This window comes from Danaus plexippus (genome assembly GCF_018135715.1).
Source record: "Danaus plexippus chromosome 18 unlocalized genomic scaffold, MEX_DaPlex mxdp_20, whole genome shotgun sequence".
Taxonomy (NCBI): Eukaryota; Metazoa; Arthropoda; class Insecta; order Lepidoptera; family Nymphalidae; genus Danaus; species Danaus plexippus.
In genome coordinates, this window is record NW_026869853.1 from 1544229 (window position 1) to 1570572 (window position 26344).

A 26344-nucleotide genomic window follows, 5' to 3' on the forward strand; every position below is an offset into this window, starting at 1 on the left:
CTTTCTTTTTATTTTGGTGTCGGGTTAGAAAATCCTCATGGAGTCCCGCTGCCCTTCGGAGAAAGTCGAAGGGGACTGTCAGACTCTTATTGACTAAACCAACCGGTGTTCTTCATGTACCCGTGTGTCAGAGGGGCGGCATCGCCGAAGCATTCGTCGTTTCCCCCCGACAGGTATTGACCCACCAGATGGTCACGCGGGAACCGTCACCCACTCTGCCGCCATTACCCGGCCACAAGGCTTTACTATGAGGTGCGTGCGGAACACAGCCACCGCCTCGAAGCCTGTAGTTGTTTTCGGACGTCAAGATGCCCCGAATCTACCGTCCACAGGACGCGCCCTACGGTGGTCGGAATTCGGCCACCTTACGGCGCCCAATGCGTCTGTTGTGGAAGGGGAGAGAGGAGGCAGCCTCTCACTCACTTTCCGCCACCGCTTTTTCGAGCATCACAGCCTCGCAAAAGGTAGCATCGACACACCACCCTGACTTGCCACACACAACAGCCAGAAGCAAGAGGTTTCCCGAAGCACCTACTATTCTTCTCTTGAACTACATCAACCCTATCCTAAATTAGCAAAATGCAATAAGTTTTTCTCAAAAAGAGTTTGAGGTAATGATGTCATTTTCATAATTTAAGCTTAGGTTTTTAAATGTGTTAGGTTGTTAAATAAATTGTTAACTGCTATATAGTATTTTTAAGCAACTGAACTAAACTTAAGTCAAGCAATAGTCAATGCTTTTAGTTGGGTGTTTTCAATCATGTCTAGTAAAACCAATAGAAATCTTACCTATTTTAACCTAATTACGGATTGTCATATACAACATTAAAAGTATAACAAAAATTTTACATCTAGTAAGTACACATTTTCCTAAAATTTGGAACCTTGATTTTTTTACATATAGACTATTTGATATGTTTCTACTAATCTCTTATTTGACAAGTCTGTGTCTGTGAGTCTGTCTGTCTGTGACAAGAAAAATATTTGAAATATTTGCCTTTTCATTTGCATAAAGACCAATATTTTGTATGGGTACAAATGTGTTATTTCTATCAAAGACGAAACACACTATACAGACTTGAGGCTTGTTCATATGTTTGTGTAATTTAAATAAACCCTTTTTCCTTCGAAATTAAGGTCGATTTTATGTATTTGGTAGTTTCAAGACCATTGAAAAAATTGTATATATCTTTGTCTTAAGCTTAGTATCCACGATCGACTATACTGAGACGATATATGTCACATATAAGTAGAGGATGTCTTAACTTGATGCAATCTATAAGCGAATTCATTGAGACATTTTGACATCGAGGCCTTGGGGCGTTATCAATATTTTGGATTTTTTAAAAGTCAAAATATGTCTATTTAAAATGTCTCCGTTTGAAAACTTAACTCGTAAACGACGTCAAAAATGAAGTATATAATATTATGCCATAATATTCATATTCTCCGGAACCAGTTAATAAAAAACTATGTTGATAAAAACTTTAATTACTTCCAATATCAATCTTTTTTTGAAGGCAACTTCAACAAGAAGAAGATTAATAATTTAATAAGCTCATACAGACAACAAAAGTCTACACAAGATCTCGTCGCCCCCCGCTAAACTCGTTGCCTCGACGGTCTGATTCAAGGTAAACATCTTTATACTGCCTTAAGTATTGCAGTTATTTAAATATAGATTTCAACTCGTCCAAAAAATACTAACATTTATCAATACTTAACTTCTATTATCTAGTCACTACTAATATTGTAATATCAGAGAAAAATATATAAGATCCTAGTTACTGGTATTATAAATCGGAAAGTTTGTGAAGGTGTATGGATATATAAATACATGAATGTATGTAGGGTTGTATGAATGTCCATTACCCTTTTATGCAAAAAAAAAGCTGCTAAACGGAATTTGATGCAATTTTAAAATAATGTAGATTAGACATGAGAATAAAACATCTATCTTCAAATTCCGTGTGGTTACCATATAAATTATTCTAACACACTTTTCTCTCTGAGTTGCAGACAAAAGAAAAAATATATTTTTTATAATGTTATTTTATTTTACTTAATATATTTACATAAATAAATTTAATGTTAAATTTAATACATCGTCAATAAAAGTATTACTTTCAGTAATAGACGGATAGAATGAGTACATAGCTTAATAATTTGACAGCTAGAAATTCTGATATCTAACAGTAGTGTTTTGACATTTGTCATTAGGTATTATGAGTAAAAAAAAATTACCATTTGAACACAATTTTAATAATAAGTAATAAATATATTAAATGTGTAATATTTAGAGTTTAGACTCTAATATTTCGTTTAAATTTAAAAGTCTGTAGAAAATATTTTCCTGCATAAAGATATTTATTGGTTGTGAATATAATTCCAAGTCAGAAATATTTCTAAAATGTTGATTTTAAAATGCATACAAAGCAAAAATTTTTTTTGTACAATATCCAATAATATAGGAGCTATTTCATCTATTCGAAGAATATCTAATGCAAAAGAAATTAACGCGAAAGGAAATTATGATATTATTATTGCTGGCGGTGGTATGGTTGGATGTGCCTTAGCCTGTGCAATGGGTATGTTCAATTTTGTTCCTAGTACCAATTATTACCTAATTATTTATTTATCATTCCTATTCTCTGAAAATATATATTTCAACAAATAAATGATAATAGTTAATTGAAATTTTGTTTTGTTTTATCAACTTGCTGTTGTAATTTCAATGTTGAGATTGAACCAGGCAACTTAGTAACAATGAATTTATTCAAGACAGACTACTTATTGAATTCCATACATTGCAATATAATAAATTTTTACTACTAATATGAATTTCAAAAAAATCAACAACAAAATAATTTCTATCTTGTTCAAAGTTAAATGATGTGAAAACCATAACTTAGGATTTCTTCTTAATTTTGCATTACTTCATTGCCTTTAGGTAAATTTTTATTCTATCTGATGTTATTGTTTGTATAAAAACTTTTCTAGGTAAAAATCCTTTACTCTCACAACTAAAAGTATTACTACTAGAAGGAAGTCCAAATAAGAAGTTTGAATTTAAGCCTGAGTACAGCAACAGGGTGGTTGCTTTGAATGGAAAAACCAAATCTTTGATGAACTCATTAAAAGTATGGCAACACGTAGAAAATATGAGATTACAGCCGGTTAGATATATGCAAGTAAGTATATGTAGATTTATGTATTTACTTGAGTGGATACTGTAAGATTTTTATCATCATCATCATCAGCCTATTGGAGTCCACTGCTGAGTCACTCTTCTCACTAGGAGTAGATTAGTGCATTAATCAAAACTAGCTCAAGGCCGATTGGCGATTTTAAACTTATAATTTGAAATGATAAGTCCAGGTTTCCTCACGATGTTCTCCTTCACCGTCTGTCAGTGGTGTCTAAATACTATTAGAAAGTACATATAAAAAGATCACATTGGTACTTGCCAGGTTTTGAACCCTCGCCCTCACTTATGAGAGGCGAGCCTTTAACCTCCAGGCCACAACTTTTAACTTCTTATTATTTGTACTTGAGATTATTGAATAATTTACAAAATATATAATTAAAAATTTATATATAATTTCAATCGGTTATTGCTTTATTTAGGCATTGTTATGCAGAAAAAATATTATGTGTACTATTCTCATCTAGATAAGATTATAGTTTGGTTGATTTGTATGTCAGAATTTCTCCCTTGTAAGCTATATATTGTGTATATATATATACATAAATATATCTATATTGATATTATACCTGTGAGGATCTTTTTTTGTCAAAGTATTTGGTTAGAAGACAATACAAAACAATTTTTATTTTTGATAGTATAATTATATTACTGAAAATAACCAATATCGCAATAATTTTTCAACAAAAATCTCTTTATTTTTATTGTTATGTACCAGTCACTTGCAACTCATTATTAAATAATTTTACTTAGAAATTACCTTCTTATTATTCTTGATCTAAACATGGATTTTGATCATTGAAGTGTTCAATAATGCCATTATAAATATCATATAGGTATTTTTTATATGAAACTGTCTGTCCTTTCCAGGTATGGGATGCATGTTCCGATGCTTTGATATCATTTAGCAGTTCAGAAATCTTTGATGATGATCTAGCTTATATTGTCGAAAATGATGTTTTGCTTGAGGCCATCAACAAAGAGTTGAAGTCCAAAGATGTAAAAAATGTAGAAATTGTATATGGTGCTAAAATAGGGGGATATGAACTAGCTAAGAATGATAGTCCCAAAAATATAGTTAAAATGAGCAACGGGGATAGCTACATATGTGACTTACTGGTGAGTATGTTTGTAAAAATATGTTATACTTAAAATCATTCCTTTTCTAATACCATCTCATATTACTCTAATACTTAGGCGAATGTGAAATAAGACTCAAATAACTTCGGATTTATTTGGTCCTAATTTATTAATAGACTTATACCTATTGGACAATATAAAATTAATTTTATCAGGTAAAACCCGATGACGTAATATTAAAAATATTTATTATTTAATTTTTACAATAAATTTTGACATCTTGTTCATTAAAAAAAAAAAAGATTGTCTTTGAGTGAAATTACTATCAAAAATTATATGGTAATTGAAACCAATCTCAGGGCTATTTATATCCAAAGAGACGTAATACTAAATAATTTAACTAACAATACTATTAACTTTAAGGCGGTCGAGTTTCGTCTAATTTTTTCTCGATGAAACTTAATTTTGAATCGGTTACTTCGGCCAACTTGTTTATCTTCTTAGTCAATTCAGCCAATTGATTCTTAATATCCACCATACATATTTCTTGTATAGCATTTATAGAAAAAGATACTGGTCTATTTTTATTGTCAATCGACCCAGAATTGGTAGTTTTCTTACGCCGCTCGACGTTTTGACTTTCACAAGAATATCTTTCATATAAATAACTTTTTCTTTTAACGTGTTGTTGGCGTTCAATGTCCTCTTGATCTGTTTCTTTTCTTAATCGAAATTCGTAGTTATTGTTTTTGCGTATGCTCTTTTTTGTGTCCTTGCGGCTTGCTACCATTTTGTAAATCGAAGCTATCAACTCCCGCGGTATCTGCAAGAAGAACACCCTCTATATTATGGTGATGACGTTTAATTACACTAGTTAAAAAAATGCCTACCCTATTTTCTCTGGGGTCATTGGGCCTGATGTTCAACGTACGCATGTGTGAAGCTGTCAACAAGGCACCCCACCGCAAAACGGCAAGCAACTGTTGTGGGGCACATGTCAATAGAGAACTGAAAAGCATACTCTCGAGATGCGCCACCAGTTGAGTTTGTCTAACTAGCCTGTCCAAACCTGCACTTTCTTGTAGGGCCTATAATTTATTATGTAACTTTTAAAGATTATAAGTATAAGTTTTACAAAAAAATAAGTTGCTAAAAATAAAAATCATCAAACTTGACATAAGTAGGCTTAACATTTAAGGAGAATAATGTGTTAAGCCGTGGCGTGCACACCATTGATGCAAATAAGCACTGCTTACCCTATCCCTGCAACAATTAAACCTACATGGTTTAATTCTTGCTTACATACTGTTAATCATACATTACATTAAATTTAATAAATCAATTGATTCACGATTTGGTACAGTTGTTAAAAGTACCATCAATTAACGTAAAAACTAACATTTTCGATGGGCCGTTATTAGCGGCTAGCGCCGCTTCTCAGTCAAGATGGCCGTAAGCACAAGTACTCGGTGCATATATTCCATAAAATAATCTCACAGACACAGTGTTAGTGTACGAAAGACACTGCTTTCTTAAGTCTCCTCATTTAAAATGTCATAGAAACGGAGTTGATTATGAAATGAAAAGGAACTATTTAGTTTGTCGGTATACCGTTCAAATATTTTTCGCCATTTTATTTTATTTGTTATGATTGTATTTCTAAGGCCAAGTGAATAAGTTTTAATTAGAAAATTAATGAATTTATTAACAAATTATTGGAAATTATAGCTGTGAGCTCATCTGTACTGGGATTGTGTGTCTAACGAAATTAATTACGAGTACATTTCCAATGCTGTCGTTTCAATATAAAATTAAAATAATTACAAAGGTAAGGTGTGTGACCAGTTTAGTTTTAATAAAAAGTATTATGATAGTTATAACTAGCTATCAGGTTGTGTACACACATATAAATTATTTTGTTGTCCTTGTTTGTTGTTTTCAAATAATAATAACACGAATGTTTAAACCTCCACTGGATATTCCGGTTTAAATAATTTCCATAAAGAAGTGATGAACAGGTCCTAATCGTTTTAAGGTACTTTCGTGGCTCTGAGGTAGTTAATAGATTTATAAAATATATAGATGTTAGTTCTGATCGGACTGCTGTAACTTTGTTGCGCGGAAATTATCAATGTTCTAGAAGCGGTAATTTCGATAAAACTTGTTTTTTCTTTGTTAACATATTCTGCTTACCCTACCCCAAATCTCGTGCACGCCCCAAATGATAAGTAATTAACGTGACCAAAAACAATAGCATAAAATATTACCTGTATATCGCTAACTGCCAAACCCACCAAAAGATTTGTCAATATAACTGTTACCAGAACCACAAATATCAAAAACATCGCATGAGCGGTCAAAGGATAATGTATCTGAGAATTCGTGCAGTTATTGTAGAAAATGTCCTCATACTCCAACTCTCCCGACATCATCATGACAGTTTTAACCAAACCAGCTGGTAAATGAAACGCTGGATAGTTGCTAAATAGCACACTGAAGGCCAGACCAAATGCCATCAGAAGACAACTATAGGCCATCAGAAATGTAGCAAAATTCACAGTCACTAAAAAGAAATCGTGGTTATATCGAGGAATCGTGGAATTGAATTTCAAGAGAAATGACAGAAGATTCTCACCTGTTGTGAACATTTGGACATATAAACCGAATGTGGGGAAACGTCCGATTATCATCATTAATTCAAGCCAACAAAAAAAAATTGTTATAGCTGCGACGTCATGTTGCCAGTTTGATGTGTTGGTAATTGCTGCTCCGTTATGCATATACCAAGTTGGGATCTAAAAAATATTGGATATATTCATACGTTATTAAATAAATGCGTCGCCCCCAAATAATTCTGCTCAATATCATAATCTCGATTCAGTTATATAGCCCTGTGGAAACGGTCTCATAAATTCTCATAACTGATAGATTCTTATAGAAATCTGTATCAGAAAATTTTTTCAATCTTATAAATATTTTTTTAACTGATAAATTCTTATACCCAGTTAGCTGTTTTGTATCAGAATTTATAAGACTTTTTCCACAGGGAGGCTCGGTTGTTCTGAAATGATGTAAGTAACTCCTATTTATCAAATATTGAGATTTTTATAGTAATTATATCGTTACTCACTGTACATAGAAAAACGCCTATGATTATTAATATTTGCAACCAGTTCTCCCATTGGCGTATATACGCTGAGTAATCCAGACATGCTTGAAATATTTCTTTTGATAAAAAACATAAATTCAAGAGTACTATTACGTACTGTACTGGTCGAAGATAGCTTGGAACATCGCAAGTAACGTCTTCACACAGAAAAATCTCTGCGAAAACCAAGTTTCATGTAAAAAAATATAGGTGATCAAAAATAAGGTTAATCTCTAATATTTAAATATATACTAACGAAGTATATACAGACTATACAAAGTTATGAATATGGCGTGATAAGCGAAACTCAAAACGAAAAATTTTCTTATTCTTCGCCATTTCAAAAACAGGAATGTTTCCGCTACCGGATGCTTTAATACGTCTTTTCTTCCCACCTGCAAATTATAAAAAATATATTTAAAGTTTTTGCTATCTTGATGCATTAAACAAAATGAACATAATACAATCACCTCAACAAATGCGAGTAGCAATTCCGCCTCACCTCTTGTTAGGCAAGGTACTAGTGGTCTGAAGTCGATAGTGAGCTCACAGTCTACATCGCCGATTTCATGTTCACTCACGTGCACGGCATCATCGAATTTGCATAAATACCGTGGAACTACATCTGGCACCCGTCGAACTATAAACGACAAGGCTGACACTCCGCCATTTGTACGCAGTGTTACGTCGCCTCCATAATCTAAAAAAGAATTATATATTAATCAATGGATTGGAGAATTATAACTAGATATCACAGTAACCCACCCAAAAGTAGCAAAACACACGCTGAGAACTCGTTAAGAGCAGCGATATGCAGTGGAGTGTATCCAAAATTATCTGGTGCGTTAGGATCAGCTCCCACAGAAAGAAGTAATCTCGCTACATCACATGCTCGAGCTCCTCTCACAATAGCGCCATGCAACGGCGTCCTGCCGTCAATATCTCTTGCCCGAACGTCAGCACGTTTCGCAACCAAGAGCTCCACTACCTCCACAGATTGTGCTAAGGCAGCTGTAACGTAAAATTTACGTAGAATTTGCATCATTTAGACTCAATTTACTGCAGCTGATTTTACCTAGATGTAAACTGGTTTGTCCTCTGGAATTCGGGCAGTCAATTCTAGCACCGTGTTCAAGCAAAAGACTTGCGCATTCAGCGTGACCGTCTACCGCAGCGAGATGCAAAGCGGTTGCGCGACCTGGTCCTAATGCCGCCCGGACATCGGCACCAGCATCCAGAAGTAATTTCATACAAGAAGCCGATCCTAATGACGCGGCCACATGTAAGGGAGTCTCTGTAAAAACCTAAAATATCATTAAATATTAATAATTTGTATCAATATAACAATGAGCAATCTATCTTTGGATATGACGTCAGTTCTCTCGAACCATTATTCTGTTTCAATAGTTTCATTCGTTTGTTTGGAAAGGTATGATTTAAAACAGGCACACCTGCGGCGTGTCAGGACAGGCCCCGGCTTCTAAAAGCGCGCTCACAACTTCCGGCGCATCGCTCATAACAGCGTAGTGTAAAGGAGAGTGCTCGCTAAGACCGGCATTAACGTCTGCTCCATGATTTAATAGAGCCTGAAATAGTAAAGGGAAACTGAATTATCGTTTCACATGCTATAACAAGGGTCCTAGTTATACCTATCTACGTATCTTTTAATAACGTAATTAAATAATAAATACAAATATATATTTAATTATTTACGTTGACACAATTCAAAGATTTAGCGCTAGCAGCACAATGAAGTGGAGTGGCTTTTCTTTCAGATACAGAATCCCACATATTTGGATCAGCTCCGTGTTCCAATAAAAGCTTCACAGTTTCCCCATTTCCAACTAAACAGCTTAAATGCAAACATGTCCTGAAAATAATTACTATTATTGAACTATCCTGAAATATATATATACTAGAGTGCACTAAAAAGTCTTGACTGACCTGCCAGCATCATCCCTGCTATTTGGATCTCCGCCGATTTTTAATAGCTTAGAAAGTAAACAGGTCTTTCCCATCCAACAAGCCCATAGCATAGCACACCGTACACCACCTTCATCCATTTCCAGAGCATAAGATACCACATCTTCGCAATGGGCGGTCTCTATCAATGATGATATTTCATCAGCTGACTGTAGTAGCCTTAGTGTTTCCTGTATTTCCTCTAGCAAAATAGCAATAGTTTTAATACAAAGTTCTCTGTTCAGTATAATATAAACTAAAGAGATCCGCAGCTTGTATCTATCAAATGTTATTATATAAAAACATACCCAAATCCCATATATCTCTAGATTTTACCCTAAGTCGGTCTCCGAGGTCGGGCATATGCGCGGACTCGTCACTGGATATATAATCCACGTTGATATCGGCCTCCCCTTCATCGGAATCTTCTGCGACCTCTCTTATGCCTTCCCTCCATCGTGTATCGCTTTCCTCACGATAGCGCTGATGTTTATAACAAAACATTAGACCCAAGTCTAATTATATTGCTTTTTGGTAGATTTGATAAAGAGAAAAAACAATTTGTAATAACATATTCTACCAAATCGTGATACAATACACAATTACTATTTAAAAGCATTTTTAAAATAAACTAAAAACAATGAAAATTTATATTTTTACCGAATTATGTGATAATTTTGAAGAGTTCATTGAAAAGTAAAAGATTTTAGAATTCAGGTCAAAGGAATTCTGTTTACCGAAATGTGGTTTAAAGGCGGCCAACATTCCGATTTGTTAAAAATATCCGAATTAAAATAAACTGTCAACTTTATTACGTAAATTAATTATAGCGGCTTTAGATTACTGCGTGCTTACAGCTGATAGGGAAATATTCTTGATTTTTTTTCTCAACATAATATAATCCATGGATAATGGGAATATAATATCAGTATCCGTTACTAATTAAAGTTAAACGCAAATTCTAAATAATCATATATACAGATCCACATACAAATAAAATCTTATTCTGTGCATATTTCCACAAACCACAGCACTCACTAATTTAGAAAATATAGCCAGGCAGAAACTAGGAAATGTCCTTAAATTTCCTTCATATACACAATGTTTGAACTACGATTATAATTTATTATTTGCTAAGACAACCTTTTTGCTGCTGGAACTTTTTATTTTCACCGAAGGCATAACGAGTGTGAACTCTCGCTCATATCAAAACACTGCCCGCCCGCGTTTCTCGTAAAACTGAAAGCTTCATACATTGGATCGTCTCCGCCAACAAAACTAAATTATGATGCCGTTATATATACTACATTATTTTAAACTTTTTATTTAAGAATTTTTACATCGAGTCATTTTTTATAAAGAATTATATACTTCTGTTGTATTAGATTTTTTTTTTGTGTCTGCGCGCTTGATGGAAATTCTTTATCTATTTTTTGATCGTAGCGTTTATTTATATACTAGGTTCTTTCAACTGTTTCTTGTGAAGATTGTGAAATCGTATTATTTATTATCCAATGTTTTCATTAATTTCTATTTCAAAACGACGTCTGTTTATATGATACATTTTTGTTACGATACTCGCTGAGAAGTATGCATGTTACTTCAAAGCGTATTTTAAAAACTGTCATAGGATATAATAAATTTTTCGTCACAGATTATATGTAATATTTTAAATTTAATAGAATATGTGATTCAATATTTTATTCTCTGTTTAAAAACAATATTATAAAATAAATGCAAGTTCTTGAAAGTATACGCCTAAGAGATAATGGATTTGGATATTATTTTTTTTATAAAAATAGACTACGCGCAGAAAATTTGTGTAAAAAAAATTTTGTTCATTCATATGTCTTTACTTCCGTAATATTGCTTTTAATAGAGAGAGGGAGCGGTGCTTTAAGTGTGAGTGGGCCTATCTTTACGAGTCCAGAAAGCAAAATTTTGAACCTTCAATAGCTTTCTCAAACACTACTAACAAACTTTATTTCCATAGAAAATTACCGTAACAATGAAATTTAAACCGTATTTGTATGTAATATACGTTTTAATGTCTCTATTATTATATATCACTATGTAAGTATGTCTAATTATTATTATTATTATTTATTTATTTACATCATCAATATATCAAGCATGTAACCATAAAAAAAGTCTCATAAATCATTGCAAATTTGGGTACCTTAATGGAATTTTAGTATTTACTATATAATCACGTATATTGTATAATATGATTAGCGATCCGTCCGAAAAAAACAACGTCACTAACTGGCCTGATGTCATTAAAAATTGTGTCCGTCGTTTTTAATATAATAATTGTAAGTCGTCTGTAAACATCATAAGATACAGCAACGTGCAAGCAATTGGTCAAAACCTAACTCGCATTCCAATATTAGCACGTTCATAGGGCTGCTGTTAGTCTTCATTAGTCAATACGCCATAAAATCTGGCTGTTTCATAAACAAATAAACACTGTGGCTCTAGTAATGCTATTGTAAAGTATCGTAAATTTTATAAGACATTAAAGAGTTATTAACCGCAAGATATATCAATTTGAGGGGATCGCTAAGTATGCGAAATTTTTGCAATTTAGATCCTCTTAAGATATTCTAGTTAGCGTTTCTGTCTTATACTATTCTGATTGATCAGTAAATATTGGAAGTATCCGAAGAATTAATTGTAATATAATCTATCCTTGGATTAATTACGGCAATGAGTCAATCCAATGAAATCTTTAATGGCTATTTTATGAATATTGCTTTCACAGAGCCAACCCTGAGTTACATTGTTCACAGCAGTTAGTGTTGTTGAAATAGAATTATGAAGTGCAGGTGGCTTTTACTTCAGGCAAGCATAAATCTTTGAATTTTATGCTTTAACATATATATTTTTTTATACTTCTTAATGATAATTTGTTATTATTGATACGGGACTCGTTACACTGTTAACAAACCTTGACTTGTCTTATTGCGTTTCTCAAAACCATGTCCCAATTCACTTTGACACTCGTATTATTATAAAAACAGAATAATTTCTAATAAGAACTCCAAAGTACAGCAAGTATCTCGCAAAACTGATAGTTTTTCTATCTAAATTAAACAATGTTTACGTAAATTGGTTCGATCCTATTTTAGCCTTTGTTTAGACATACGTCGAAGTGATGAGCTTCGTGTGTTCTTATTTTCATAATATCAAACAATATAGATATATATTTTTTTTTGTATTAATATTTTTAATATATATATATTAATTTTGAACTTTTTTATCAAACCTATGTTACATAATCTACTTTATTTTTACGTACATATAAAAATCTAAAAGTAGTCCTGTTTACAACTATAATTTTTTTTCGTCAAACAGTATTTCAGAAGCTTCTTACAAAACAGTGGTTAAATTTATATACTTGATAACTTTTTCAGTAGTCAAGTATATAAATTTAACCTCTGTTTCATTTTCTATATAGTAGGTACGTGTAGTATTATTTTCTTTTAAACACATTATATTATCGCGGTCTTTACTGTACCTGATATATTTGTTCTGAAGTCTCAGACATTTCACTGTTAAATGAAATCTTCTATAAAATTTATTCTCTCCAAAAATCCACTTAATAACAGCACTCCTGTTGCCAACGCACACATTTTTCTAACCCGATTGCCTTAAATATGGCGTCCCAATTTAACACAAACAAAACGTCTAAGATAACTTCATAAAGGTTTCACAGAAATCATATGTGTGAGACTGTTACGAGAAATCTGTAATCAATGACCTCAATATTTGAAATAAATTTCCGGTCCGTATAAATTATTAATTTCTATTTTCTCGGTAATACCACACACTGCCAGATCTCTCTCACAAAAGCTCCGTTGACTACAGTTACGTTAAAATACGAATTTACCACAGCGAAAACTGAATGCAGTGAGCGTTGGAAAATTTCTATATAAATTCACCGACGTGTATTGTTTTACTGACATCAAACCATTTTTATTCCCCCTTGATCTTTTTCCTTTGAATGTTATTGTAAACATATCAAATAGGGACCGTGGAAAGACGTTCCTGGAAGACATTAAAAGTGCATATTTTAATTAATATATCATTTATTATACACTGAAATCGCCAACCACTATATTCTAGGTTTTTTTTCATTAAAATCTTTGTGTCGTAACTGAAGAAAAGTTATTTATTCCTCTTTAAAGGTTAGTAGATTTATTTATATTTGATCCGTAATAATATACGCAGATTGGGGCCGATGGCGCGAAATCTGCTGTTCGAGAGGCGATGGGTGTTCAATACCTATCATGGAATTACGACCAAATGGGTGTAGTTGCTACAGTACGACTAGCAGAGGTACAGAAATCTTATTGTACATTAAAGTCTATAAGAATTATGTAAAATTAATTGGGGTGACGATATTTTTTTCATTTAAAATGCCCAAATCGAGAAACCGGTTAAGAAATCCCTTTGATGAAAAAATGGCGCGTAAAAATGTAGAGCAAAATAGCCTAATAAACGTCATATTCTAATGCTATAAGTATATTCTAGTGCTAAGTGCTATAAGCGACCACATTTTTAATATTTTAGCCATTTTCCTATATCCAGAGTACAGATAATACAACGGCATGGCAACGCTTCCTACCGACGGGTCCGGTGGCACTTCTACCACTGAACTCAGACTATAGCTCCCTGGTGTGGTCGACGACACACGAAAACGCAAAACAACTGCTGAACATGCCGGAGGAAAACTTCATAGATTCGCTGAATGATGCTCTGGTAACTAATAAATTAAATTTCTCACTATCTGCTATGCAGTATCTATGACTCTATTAAGCAATGGCGTGCACACCATAGAAGCAAATAAGCACTGCTTACTCCACCCATACAACAACGAAACCTAGATTGTTCAATTCTTACTTTCTTTTAATCACACATCACGCAATACTAATGTTTACCTACGTTTAATATGTCATTTGATTCAAGATTTGGTAAAATTCTTAAAAGTGCCATCTATCAAGTCATAAACTAACATTTTCGATCGGCCGCTGCGAGATGCTAACGCCGCCTCCCAGCCAAACGGCCGTAAGCACAACTTCTCGGTGCATATATTCCATACAAACAATTTCAAGGACGATCTACGAACCTCGTGTTGTATGCAGGAAATATTTGCATGTGTGTGTGCAAAAACTATGCTTGTGTTAGGGTGCGAGAAGCACTGCATCCTTAAGCCTACTCGTTTAAACGTCATAGAAACTGTCAAATTAAAAGGGACTATTTAATTTGTAGTTATGTAGTTACAAAGGAAAAGTGTGTGACCAGTTTAGATTTAACTAAAAAAAGGTGATGTTATGCATTTAAATGAAACTAATATATTTTCGGATATACTATGCGGATTTTATTATTTTAAAACTACATAATCCCGTCGTTTCGGTTACTTTTCAGCGACCGTGATCACGGGCAGGCGAGCACATCTCGTAGTATATCCGAAAATATATTAGTTTCATTTAAATGAATAATACTCTCGAAAGTCTTAAATCTCATTATGGTAGTGTTATGCGTTTTAATTAAAAGTATTATGATAGTTATAAGTAGCGAGCAGTTTGTGTACACACTAATTAATTTTTTGTTTACCTTGTTTGTTGTTTTCAAATAATAACAATTAGAATGTTTGGATCTTCACTGGATATTCCGATTTAAATAATTTTCATAAAGCGGTTATGAACAGCTCCTAATTGTTTTAAGGTACTTTCGTGGCTCAGAGGTAGTTGATAGATATATAAAATATGTAGATGTTAGTTCTGATCGGACTGCTGTAACTTTATGCGCGAATATTATCAAAGTTTTAGAGGAAACTATGATGAAAATTGGTAATTTTTTTAAACATATTCTGCTTACCCTAGCCCAAATCTCTGCGCACGCCACTGCTGTTCAGAATCAGCTTTTCTTACATTACTATATTACCAAAAATAATAAAATATTTGAATGTTTCAAACAGTTTCACGGAAACGGAACAAAAATTTTTCAAACATCCAAGACATTGGAAACCATTGGTTGATTTTATCCCCAAAAAATGTTTGGTACATTTCTAATTTCTTTAAACAAAAAAATGTACATTGAGCTTATCGTAATATATATTCAAATAATCATCACAATTACTAAATATGTATTAGAAAACGAGAAATTTTGAAATTTGTTTAGACATATTTTTATTATACCTTCTGTTGTATTGCGACTTAATTCACGATAATTTTATTTTGACAGTGGAAACAGTATCCCCGAAGCGGTGCTGTGGACGCTTGTATGTCATGGCTCGGATCGGTGCTCCGTAGTGTTGGGCTCCCTGATGGGGCGGAGCGCCAACTGCCGCCGAGTGTGGCCACACTAGCGCCATCCTCCCGCGCCGCCTTCCCACTCGGCTTTGGACACAGCACTCGTTACGTAGCGCCAAACGTGGCTTTGGTCGGGTGAGAACAGTTTTATAGATTCGCCAATGTATTAAAAAATGTGGCTGTAGCTGCATTAACAAAGGCTGTGAATATAAAATTCACATTTCTAGATATCATCACAAAAGTACCAGGTCGTAAAAAAAAATTGTATAAGATTCTAAGTATTACAGATGGTATTTTTGGTCTAAGCTTTTGTCTTTTAATATCTACCCTCAAATTGATCCTGGAATATTTTTACTTTATGAAGCATCCAAATACAACTTCCGTTCAACATTTCTGCCTATAAGCGCTGATTTTTTTTACTAGACCAATCATATTAATATCTTCCTCATTACATACAACATAATCGAATACCAATTTGTGTATAAACCAATAGTATCACAGTTTGAAAATTACTACCAAAAAAAATATTCCTATGTATGATGGAGTTCTTATTTGGTTAAAACTGTACCTATTTACCTGTACCTATTTTATTAAAATAATATGTGTCTTATTGTCTATGTGATAAGAGCTATTAGTGTTCGTAATAATAATGCTCGGTATGCAGGGATGCGGCACATCGTGTTCATCCATTGGCCGGTCAAGGAGTCAATCTTGGCTTTGGAGATGTTAAGGATTTGACGGATTTCCTGTCAGATGCTCTGTATGGCGGCCTGGACGTCAGTAAGTTTAATTCTGTAAGATAGAAAATTAGAGAATGCCGTATAATAAGCCCTAAACTAAATTGAATATTCGCGTTATACATTAAACATGGAAATCCTCCATTAATACGTCGTTTATTACAAATTTTTATAACATATAATACAATTTGCCTTCCTTCCATGCAATATTAGGCAGTATTCCTCTTCTTACTGAATTTATGGCCATTAAAATATATAGTATAATTCTACCTTCCTTGTATTAGTATGGCAATTTTAAAATGAAACATCTATAACCAACAAAAATATTTAATCCCAATCATTCGCATCAATAATCTTATCAATTAAACAGGTCATAACGACTGGTTAGAAAAGTACGAAAGTGCCCGCCAGCGACACAATGTACCCATGCAATTGGCGGTTGACGCGTTGTACAGGCTATACGGCGCCGACTTGCCACCGGTGGTACTCGCTCGGAGCGTTGGCCTGCAGCTAACCAACGCCATACACCCACTGAAGGTAACCAAATTGATTATATATAATAAACTACCTAAATTAAATAGGCACATGAAATGTTTTAAGCAACATATACGCTGGTATGCGTAGCAAAATCCGATAGATGGCGCTGTTATTAATTGAACACCCACTAAGTTTAATGTGTAGTTCAAATAACTGACGCTAGATAGCGCTGTTACTATTTTACGGCATGGGGCCGGTTAGGGCAACTCCGACCGTGTGTGATTCAAAACGTTGAAGTCTTGAAGGTCATCTAAATATCAGAGCGAATTCTGCGAAAACAAATGCTTTGTTAGTCATAACTGCGTGTGGTTTTTATTCCTTTTCTGTTTGTTCAATGCCCTTAGTATATTTGTCAGTCCGTTAGATGAATGAATACACGTAAATTCTCAATGTATTTTTATAACATTTTATAGTAACACCATACTAAAAATAAATCGGAATGACTCGTCATTTAAACATGAAGTAATTAGTCTTACTGATGAAATTCATTTCATATAACATGTTTTTGTTAAGTGATTGTTTTATTTACACGCTTTTTTTAACCCATAGAATAATTCAAGTTATTACAGGGCTACCTATTTGCAGACAGAGAAATCATTTTATGTTTAGCTTTTATTTATGAAATCGAAAAACATTTCAATGATGTTAATGAACCTAAATGACTGTCATTAAAGTAATTATTTCTTGATTTTTTTAACTCCGTTTTTTTTGTTCCAGAAAATTCTAATGTCCCAGGCAACAACATAGAGTTTCAGCTTGATGATATTTTGTATGATAACCGTATCTAAGGCTGAATACAATATAGTGCAATATACTTAAAATGTATAAACTTCGTTTTATTCAATTAATTCAATTTTTATTTTCTTATTAAATATTATTCCATATATGTTTCTATAAAAATACAACAGAAGGAAGTAATTTAAAATCCGACATGACGTCATCTATAAAACTGAAAGGCTAACTAAATTTATAATATAAGATAATAATTACATTACGGGTTATTGCGAGACCAAATATTCCTGTCACTCTTTTTATCCAATAATAACCAACGAAATATTTTTTGACTCCTTTAAAAAAAACATCATATGTAATATCTATCGATTTTATTCAACAATTCAGAGGTGTGGTTACCTGATAATTCATTCTTTCGTTCCCTTAGTGTTTTACTTGGGATACACATTGATTAAAATGTCTTCAAAGCGTCGAGGAGAAGACCTATTGAAATCTTTACCGTATTGACGTTTCTAACAAATACAGGGTGTGTTGTTTTTAAACACGATCAGTACCGAACGAGGTAAAAGCAGAATCTGTTATACAAATTCCTTTAGTTTCACAATTGTCAATAATAGAACATTTCTTTTATTCATACTTTCCTTTCCTTTAAAAAAAAATTCTGTTCATTCATAACAATATATGTACTTATAATATAAAATATATAATGAGCATTTTAATATACATGGAGAAAGTGAATAACGAAAATAAAATCATGACCCCCACTAAATAAATATAAAAGTTGAACACCACAAGTTATTTCTGGATAAACACGCGTAAAGCCCGCGCACACAGAGAGCGGTCAGGAGTTCCGAGTTCCGCGTTCAGCGTTCATTAGAATATACCGAGTCTATAACAACAACGCACACAGAGAGCAGTCTGACCGCGGCGGTCAAAGCAGAACGTCGCGTTCCAAGAGTTCTTTTCCCGCCAAGACAGGGAACGCCGGAAACGCCGCTATGTCTGAGCTTGCAAACACGGAAAAGTTGATTGAATTGGTTAAGGAAAGGAGTTTATTATACGATTTAAGTAATATAGACTACAAAAACCGCGATAAAAAAGCTGAAGCTTGGCTCGAAATTGCCACAGAAATGGGATTTGGAGAGAGTAAGTAAAATATCACTTGTTAATAATAATTATATTTCAATCATTGAAGTCAGTCTAATATTGATAACTGGTACCCTCTTAAAAATATTCATTGAAAAAAATTCACTACTATGATATTTGATTTTTTTTCGATAATTTTAATTGATTTGAATTTCCCTGCAAACATAAACATATATAGGTTAACAATTTACATGTTGCGAATTGTTCCAATTTTTTTTCAATGAATATTTTTAGTCAGGGTATATATTGATATATTGATTGAAATAACCGATATATTCGTCCCGAATTGCATACGCTGTACAGTTGGTGCTGATCTTATTTGTTTGCTAAAAAGGTTGGAAGGCGGTACTGCGTTGATCATTGTTTATGTCTCATCATCATAGATTTGACAATCTCCTTTTACTCTAGGGTAATTGTGTAAACAACACGCTGCTTTTACAGCATCAACGAGTGTCTACATTGAGTTCCAATAGCTTAAAAAATACCCGCCATTTTTGAGCCAAAATGCCAAATGTGCTCTTTACTACGCGTCTTGCACTACTCAGTCTCTTCTTATATGTCCCTTTTCTTTCATACTGTATAGTTACATTAATTGGGAAAGGTCTCATCAATAATTTTTCTAATTTGAAACCGCTACCTCCAATTAAAACGTGAGGCACTGGTTTTTCACGACCTGGTAGCGGCTTTGGCCCGGGAATGTTCAGCTGATTGTTAACAATTTTTTGATAGAATGATGTCCTTTGAAAAAACGTACCGTCACTATCTTTTCCATAGCTGCCAACATCAATCAAAATAATTTTGTAATCTGGATCCACCACTGCAAGCAATACAATAGAGAATCTTGTTTATAGCAAAAATGTAATGTCCCCATATTAGGTGGGCATTGTATATAAACATGTTTTCCATCCATACTGCCAATACAATTTGGAAATCTCAACTTCTCTTTGAAACCAGCTTCTGCCTCCTGCCATGCTTTTTCAGCCGGCTCTGCCATATATAGTGGTTGTAGTGTTTTCCATATTACTTTACTCACTTCAATCCAATACGGTATGAATGGCCGACTGTTTTAAACGTATCTCCTGTGGCAAAGTCTTGTAACATTTTTCTTTTGTTTATAGGTAAAGTATGGATAACCAAGTGGAAAAGTCTGAGGGATAACTACAACAAGTACAAGAAAAATAATGAATCTTCAACAGGCCAGGCTTATAAAAAGTATAAGTCTTGGCCATGGGCCTCGCAATTGAGATTTTTAGACGATTTTAATATAAAAAGACAAACAGAAAGTAGTAGTCAACGTTCTCCAGCCAATAATCATACCAGTGTTACATCCGACACAGAGAACTCTACGATGAATGAAACAGAAGTTACTACACATTCTGAAGTTTCTGTATATGCAACTGAATCAAGCAATCAACTTACGAGAAAACGAATAAAAACGAGCGCAGATCCCAGTGATTGTGATAAAATACTAGAATATTTAAAAAATAAAAATGAAACAAAAGCCAAAATGGATGGAGTCAATCTTTTTTTTTTAAGTTATGCGCAAACGTTTAAGACATTCCCACCTAGAATGCAAAGTATGGTAAAGCTAGAAATAGCCTCTCTATTTGCCCGGTACGAGCTACAACTAGCAGAAGGGAGTGATGCACACTTGCATTCTCGAGTTGAAGAAGTAGAAGCTGCTGAGCTCCACAAGAACAATAATTCCTCATCGGATGACGAACTTTCTAGTGACATGTTGAATGTGCAAAAACCCAAATGAAACTAGAACGCGAGAATTTGCACGCAGCTTCTGTACGTTGGAACTCTTAGGCGGTCAACGGTCACTAGAACGCAGAACTCTGACTGCTCTCTGTGTGCGCGGGCTCTTATAGATAAATATATCACTGTCCACTAGTGACTTTGAAACAAAAACATTTTAATACATCACAACGATCAACAAATTGTATTATAAGATAATAACAAACAGATATGTTGAAAAAACAATTACAAGATATCTCATTAATATTAGACACATAAAATAATACAGATAAATAAATTAATATAACAACAAAATGGATTTGTGAACACGCTTATCTATACTTAGATAGAAAACTATACAATTACGTAAAATATAACATTACACTTACGTAAGGTCAAACGAATAAGCAAATCAAATTACGCTTATATGTGAATACATTCATCCACATTAATTTCCATCACTTTCACAATAAAAAAGGGATTTGTACGTATTTACAAATATCGTAACGAAATTCTCCTTCATAAATTTACAATAAAAACTTTTTATTCAAATTTAGAACATAGCAAAAATTCTTGGTATGAAAAAATACAAATTATAGTTATATAATATAATAATAGTTTCTTAAACTTAGTAGCTTACAGAACTTATTTGAAATATTTAGACACAAATTGGAAATACTATTTTGTCCAGGAATCAGCCTTCTAATTTCACTAAGAAGATCTAATTAGTTATTTAATATAATGTAAATCGTATTAAAGTTTCTCGACACACAGGTGAAAGAAAAAAATATTTAATATTTAAAAATTCACACAAATTGTTAATTATAAATATGTGAAAGCACAATGTTGGTTGAATGACCATTTATTTATAGCTTTCTTTAGAATGCTCTTAAACTCTAGACAGACCCACGCGTTGGTGTGACGTTTTTAACAAAAAAAAGTAGCAGGTATTATTTTACCTTCTACTTCCAGGAAGCGTCTGCTTCCTGTGTATAAATATTTACTAGAAACGGCTCGTTGTCCTTACCTTTGAGATAAAACTTTTGACTGCAATACTGGGAATAAAAAACAATAATATGTATTCACTAATTCCATCTTAATATTCCGACCTTGTTGATTTTCTTTTAAACGATGTTTTTACCTTGAATTTGTCTATACTTTTACCTTAACTCGATTCTCGTGTTTTAAGTTCACTCATCTTCCGGTCGGATTTTCTAACATTATTTGATAGAATTGAGTTTATTTAAATTGTGTTAAAATTTAGTTTGATTTCTTATTGATATTAGTATTATTTTACAATGTAATATTTTGTAAGAAAAAATAAATTTGACCTGACATTATCAAAATCTTTCATTTTAAATATACGAACAGCTTGGAAAAAAACCTTATAAATTTCGGTACTCGAAATTTGCTTCTAAAGATTTCTAAACTTTGTCACTCACATCTAGCTATGTACAATAATTTTGATGCCAACCTAAATACATTCATTTTAAAATATTTACCTTTAAGTAATTTTCTTGAACTTCATCGCAATAAATAAATAGAGAAGTTCTCAATAAAACATTATTTATATTTTGTGATGTTTCAAGTGGTCGCTCTTTATAAACATACTTTAACCAATTCTTAAAAGTTATATAAATACAGTCTTCTATAGTGACTAATATTGTTAAAATCCACTTAAGAATTAAAAATATGTATATACTACTTCATTTTTATATACATTAGTTTAAATAAAATCAATTTGAATATATGCAAGTACCTATACAAAATAAAATGCCAATTCTGTGAAATACTTCTATTGTTTTTAATTATTTTGAACTGATATATTCTTAATTATAGATATGTTAATAAACTTCCGTACTAACAGCAATGTCAAAAAATACATACTGAAATTTATTGTAATGCAAAAGAATACTAATAATAATCAATAATGTGAGAAACTTCGTTAGTTCCCTCCGACACGATCAGTGAAGCCATATGAACGTTATAAAACGTTGTATAGCAAGTGAAGCCCCTAGAACCAGTTTTACGCAGCTGCAGTGCTATCGACCGTTGCGACATTCAAGGAGGGTTGACGTCAGTAATAATAAAACCGTTCTCCGTTTGTAGGAATCGCCGCCATCTTGTTTTCCTTTAGTAACTTACGCTATAATACACCTTAAAATACACGTAGTCTAAACTAAGCTAAAATAATCGCTTGGCAACCATTGTGACTCATCAACTATGTGATAAACATCTGTGTCAGTATTATTTGTTAGTCATTTCATTTATTAATACGTCTTAAGGCGCATTTTCATTGGTCGATCAGTCGGTAGTTAGCCCGCATGCGAGCTAACAACCAATGAAATCCACTGGTCGATAACTCGGTCGATTAAACGTGTGCGGGTGATATCCGCATTCGGGATAACGACCAATGAAACTAGTCAGTCGATAACTCGGTCGATACAAAGCATGCGGTGACTCGCCTCCGTTCAGTCATTTATTAGACGTCATCAATACTACGCGCATTATTTATATTATTAACGCTGTTTATTTACGCAGCGTGGGAGCAAAATGGCTGAACGGTTTTCGGATTCACAAATGCTAAAACTCGTAAAGATCTATCGAGACTACGATTGTTTGTGGAACGTAACGAGTGCTTTGTATAAAAATCATGACGCAAGACAAAGTGCGTACAAACAAATTGCGGAAAAGTTAAACATTAGTGGCATCTCAGACAAAGATATACCAAAAAAAATTAAAAATTTAAGGTCATCGTACTATCAAGAATTAAAAAGAATTGAAAAGAGCACTCGATCCGGAAGCGACCGAGATTCTGTTTATAAACCGAAGGTGTCATGGTTTTCAATTGCCGATGGATTTTTAAGAGCATTTAAAAATAAAGAGAAGACATTTTCAAATGTAAGTATACAAACTTTATTTATGTAACCAAAGACAATCCTAGTTAAGTAGGTTATTTAATATATACAATTTTTAAGAAATATAATATTATATAAAATATCACTATTTTTTTTAATATTTTATTATTTAGACATTTTTTGGAGTAACACGAGACAATCTAATACACTTCTCATAAAAAAAACAACTCGCGAGTTTGTTTTTTAAAGATTACTGAAAAAATGTGTGTTTAGGTTAGTAGCGATACCTATGAGGTGTTCAATTAAAAATGTTAATGAATTGATAATCCAATTGAAATATATTTTTGTTTATATAGGTACTTCATGTTTTATTATCATAAGTTAAATAAAAATCGAAATGTTTCGTTTTTTTCATGAGAAGTGTATTATTAAAGAAACAAGTGCCGCGCGGCATAGTGGGTTCTGCCGAGGCGCTGTCCCTAGTGCAGTCTACCCTCAAATTGTTCCGGAATGTTAGTGAATAAATCTTGTTTGCCACGGCACTGCACCTTCACTACTGAAGTAATCAGCGAATCTATCCCGAATTGTTGTCCCATTTTCAGTTAAGGTATTATCTTCTCCCGTGTTCTCGAAGTTCCGAAGAGGTACTTGTCTCCAGGAGCCATTAATTGTTATACCAGTAGAGATATCTTCATAATCCGCAAGTCCAGGTTCAAGATAATTAGAATCATTTTTTCTTAGCCAATTATGAAGCGCGCAAGATGTCCTTGTTATTTTTATGGTATTCTTGACGTTGTTGGCTATTGGTTTTTCAAAAATTCGAAATCGGCTTGCCAATATACCGAACGCATTTTCATACAATTCGCCGAGCCCTTTACGGTAATTAAAAATTTTTTGCCGTGTCGTTAGATTATTTCCCGAGTATGGTTTCATTATATTATTTTGAAGCGGGAATGCAGCATCCGCAACAATAACACATTCTGCTGGAATATTCAGACTACCGTCATCAATTGCTCGTTTTAAAGAACAATTACTAAAAACTCCGCCGTCAGAATATCTGCCCTTTGCTCCAATATCAATATAGGTGAATGAATAATCATCATCGACACAAGCTAGTAAAACAATGCTAAAAGTTTTTTTATAATTATAGAACTCAGATCCACTACAGGCTGGAGCTCGCAAGTTTATATGTTTACCATCAATTGCCCCAATACATCCAGGAAAATTCCTTTTAACTGAAATCCAGTTTTTATATCCAACCATTTTTATGTGTTTGGGACCTGAAAAAAGAACATATAATCATGAATATTTTTTATTTACAGATCGATGAAAATTCGGAAATAGCTACTGATACTGTTGACTTCGAAAATAATAATACGGTATTAGAAGAGAATGATAGAGAAGAAAACTCAAATGCTGCGGATGAAATTATTGAAAATCGAGTTCAAGAACTAACCGAAACGTCTTCATCTACATTCACTGTGAAATCAAAACTAGCAACGAAGAAAAGGGGCAAATCAAATAAAAGACAGGACGAGGTACATGAAGCCATTGACAAAATAAATAAAATTGCCGAGAATGTTACTAAAAATACAACATCGTTACTACAAAATAAAGAAGATGAATTCGACATTTTTGGGAGATATATAGCCTCGACTTTACGTACATTGCCACGCGAGTTTTCAATTATTGCAAAAACAGATATTCAAAAGGCTTTATCGGAAATTCAATTAAAAGCATTGAGACAGCAAACCAAATCTTCGTTTTTGTCCTATGGTACCTCGACGTCTAATATCTATGATCCAGAAAATCAAGGATATTTAAGTTCCTCATCTGTGTCTAATTTATCTAACTATGAAGACGATGTCAACAACATCAGTTTCACAAACATATGAAGCAATTTTATATATTATTTATAAATATGCAACATCTATTTGCCTGGTAAGGCATTTTTAGTTCATTTAATTATTTGATATTGATTAAATGATTACAACACTCGCGGACACCAAAACCGAACCACTTTGTAATCCACCAGACATTGAAATTTGAAACTAATAACAATAAAGAAATATTTTGTTAGTCAATATTTAGAGATGGTTGTACACAATATCCGTACATCGGAGAAAAACGATACATTTTTGGTTATCAAATGAAAAAATGAAAAAAATTTAAATAAAACTATTTGAAAGAAAGAAAGAAAGAAAGATTTTTCGAAAGAAGAGAAGAAAATTTCTTTCTTTCTTTCTTTCAAATAAAACTATTTCTAAGAACGTACATTTGAAAACAATATTTTGTAACCTAATTTGTTGTTTCTGCCCATAACACTCCGAAAACGGCATTTCAATATAGTTCAATAAATTGGTGTCCATAAAAAAGGGTGGTACGCTTTAGGTGACCGGAAATGTATTCTGCTCAATTAAAACTTCTTAACGTACGTACGTACGTAACGTAATTAAAACTTCGAAACGTACAAATTTGTAAGAATATTGCAAAATTTAAATAAACATTTACTTTATAATCTTAATATTATTTACTATTTTTATATTTATATGTACTTACTTTTATATAATCTGCCAGTGCATCATAGAGAGCGGCCTTATCGCATGCGTTATAGAAATCACCCGCACCTCGTATGCGGGCTCTGACGACCAGTGAAAACGATAAACTCTTTGCGGGCCCTATGGCATGCGTTACAGAAATCTCTCGCACCCCGAATGCGAGCCTTATCGACCAATGAAAAACCGCCCTTAGAGAAAACTAATCAATGAATAATATTTCTATTCATTAGTACTTTGACTGATTAAGATAATGAAATACTTAAAATTATTTATTGAACACATCTTCATTACCTCTGTTAATAAGTAACTAATTAGTACTAATGT

General features: G+C 33.1%; 4 protein-coding genes across 7 annotated transcripts; 3 read left to right on the forward strand and 1 right to left on the reverse strand.

The window, feature by feature from the left end:
- Positions 1-882: 882 nt before the first annotated feature.
- Positions 883-17815, forward strand: LOC116773228 (ubiquinone biosynthesis monooxygenase COQ6, mitochondrial). Of its 2 annotated transcripts, XM_061528546.1 has the most exons (10): positions 883-1634; positions 2472-2588; positions 3001-3191; positions 4076-4324; positions 13629-13736; positions 13989-14159; positions 15645-15847; positions 16377-16492; positions 16820-16986; positions 17704-17815. In XM_061528546.1, exons 2-10 carry the CDS (start codon positions 2558-2560, stop codon positions 17731-17733), a joined length of 1266 nt encoding a protein of 421 aa, XP_061384530.1. In that variant the 5' UTR covers positions 883-1634; positions 2472-2557; the 3' UTR covers positions 17734-17815. The 2 variants fall into 2 exon arrangements, with proteins under 2 accessions (XP_061384530.1, XP_061384529.1); XM_061528545.1 differs by lacking the exon at positions 883-1634 and having other exon boundaries at positions 2217-2588.
- Positions 4547-13036, reverse strand: LOC116773340 (transient receptor potential channel pyrexia). 3 transcript variants are annotated; one of them, XM_032665777.2, is made up of 14 exons: positions 12916-13036; positions 9704-9878; positions 9378-9597; positions 9147-9303; positions 8885-9019; positions 8509-8737; positions 8199-8444; positions 7904-8133; positions 7690-7828; positions 7416-7609; positions 6921-7080; positions 6553-6848; positions 5176-5373; positions 4547-5108 (listed from the first exon to the last, which is right to left on the reverse strand). In XM_032665777.2, the coding sequence occupies exons 1-14, from the start codon at positions 12943-12945 to the stop codon at positions 4704-4706; spliced, it is 2814 nt and encodes a 937-aa protein (XP_032521668.2). In that variant the 5' UTR covers positions 12946-13036; the 3' UTR covers positions 4547-4703. The 3 variants fall into 3 exon arrangements, with proteins under 3 accessions (XP_032521668.2, XP_032521667.2, XP_032521666.2); XM_032665776.2 differs by lacking the exon at positions 12916-13036 and adding an exon at positions 12346-12454; XM_032665775.2 differs by lacking the exon at positions 12916-13036 and adding an exon at positions 10539-10683.
- Positions 17816-18244: 429 nt separating the features above from the next.
- LOC116773343 (uncharacterized) lies at positions 18245-20626 on the forward strand. The gene is made up of 2 exons (XM_032665781.2): positions 18245-18864; positions 19983-20626. Exons 1-2 carry the CDS (start codon positions 18717-18719, stop codon positions 20624-20626), a joined length of 792 nt encoding a protein of 263 aa, XP_032521672.2. The 5' UTR covers positions 18245-18716.
- A 2022-nt stretch (positions 20627-22648) lies between these two features.
- LOC133320371 (uncharacterized) lies at positions 22649-25986 on the forward strand. The gene is made up of 2 exons (XM_061528565.1): positions 22649-23505; positions 24785-25986. Exons 1-2 carry the CDS (start codon positions 23158-23160, stop codon positions 25355-25357), a joined length of 921 nt encoding a protein of 306 aa, XP_061384549.1. The 5' UTR covers positions 22649-23157; the 3' UTR covers positions 25358-25986.
- The last annotated feature ends 358 nt before the right edge of the window (positions 25987-26344 follow it).

Coding starts and splice junctions, on each gene's coding strand:
- LOC116773228 (XM_061528545.1), top strand. CDS start 2,411: ATGTTGATTTTAAAATGCATACAAAGCAAAAATTTTTTTTGTACAATA. Junction 3,192..4,075: donor AGCCGGTTAGATATATGCAA/GTAAGTATATGT, acceptor TGTCCTTTCCAG/GTATGGGATGCATGTTCCGA. Junction 14,160..15,644: donor ATTCGCTGAATGATGCTCTG/GTAACTAATAAA, acceptor TTATTTTGACAG/TGGAAACAGTATCCCCGAAG.
- LOC116773340 (XM_032665775.2), bottom strand. CDS start 10,577: ATGCCTTCGGTGAAAATAAAAAGTTCCAGCAGCAAAAAG. Junction 7,829..7,903: donor TGCTACTCGCATTTGTTGAG/GTGATTGTATTA, acceptor TATAATTTGCAG/GTGGGAAGAAAAGACGTATT. Junction 5,109..5,175: donor ATGACCCCAGAGAAAATAGG/GTAGGCATTTTT, acceptor TTCTTCTTGCAG/ATACCGCGGGAGTTGATAGC.
- LOC116773343 (XM_032665781.2), top strand. CDS start 18,717: ATGTCTGAGCTTGCAAACACGGAAAAGTTGATTGAATTGGTTAAGGAA. Junction 18,865..19,982: donor AGAAATGGGATTTGGAGAGA/GTAAGTAAAATA, acceptor TTTTGTTTATAG/GTAAAGTATGGATAACCAAG.
- LOC133320371 (XM_061528565.1), top strand. CDS start 23,158: ATGGCTGAACGGTTTTCGGATTCACAAATGCTAAAACTCGTAAAGATC. Junction 23,506..24,784: donor AAGAGAAGACATTTTCAAAT/GTAAGTATACAA, acceptor TTTTATTTACAG/ATCGATGAAAATTCGGAAAT.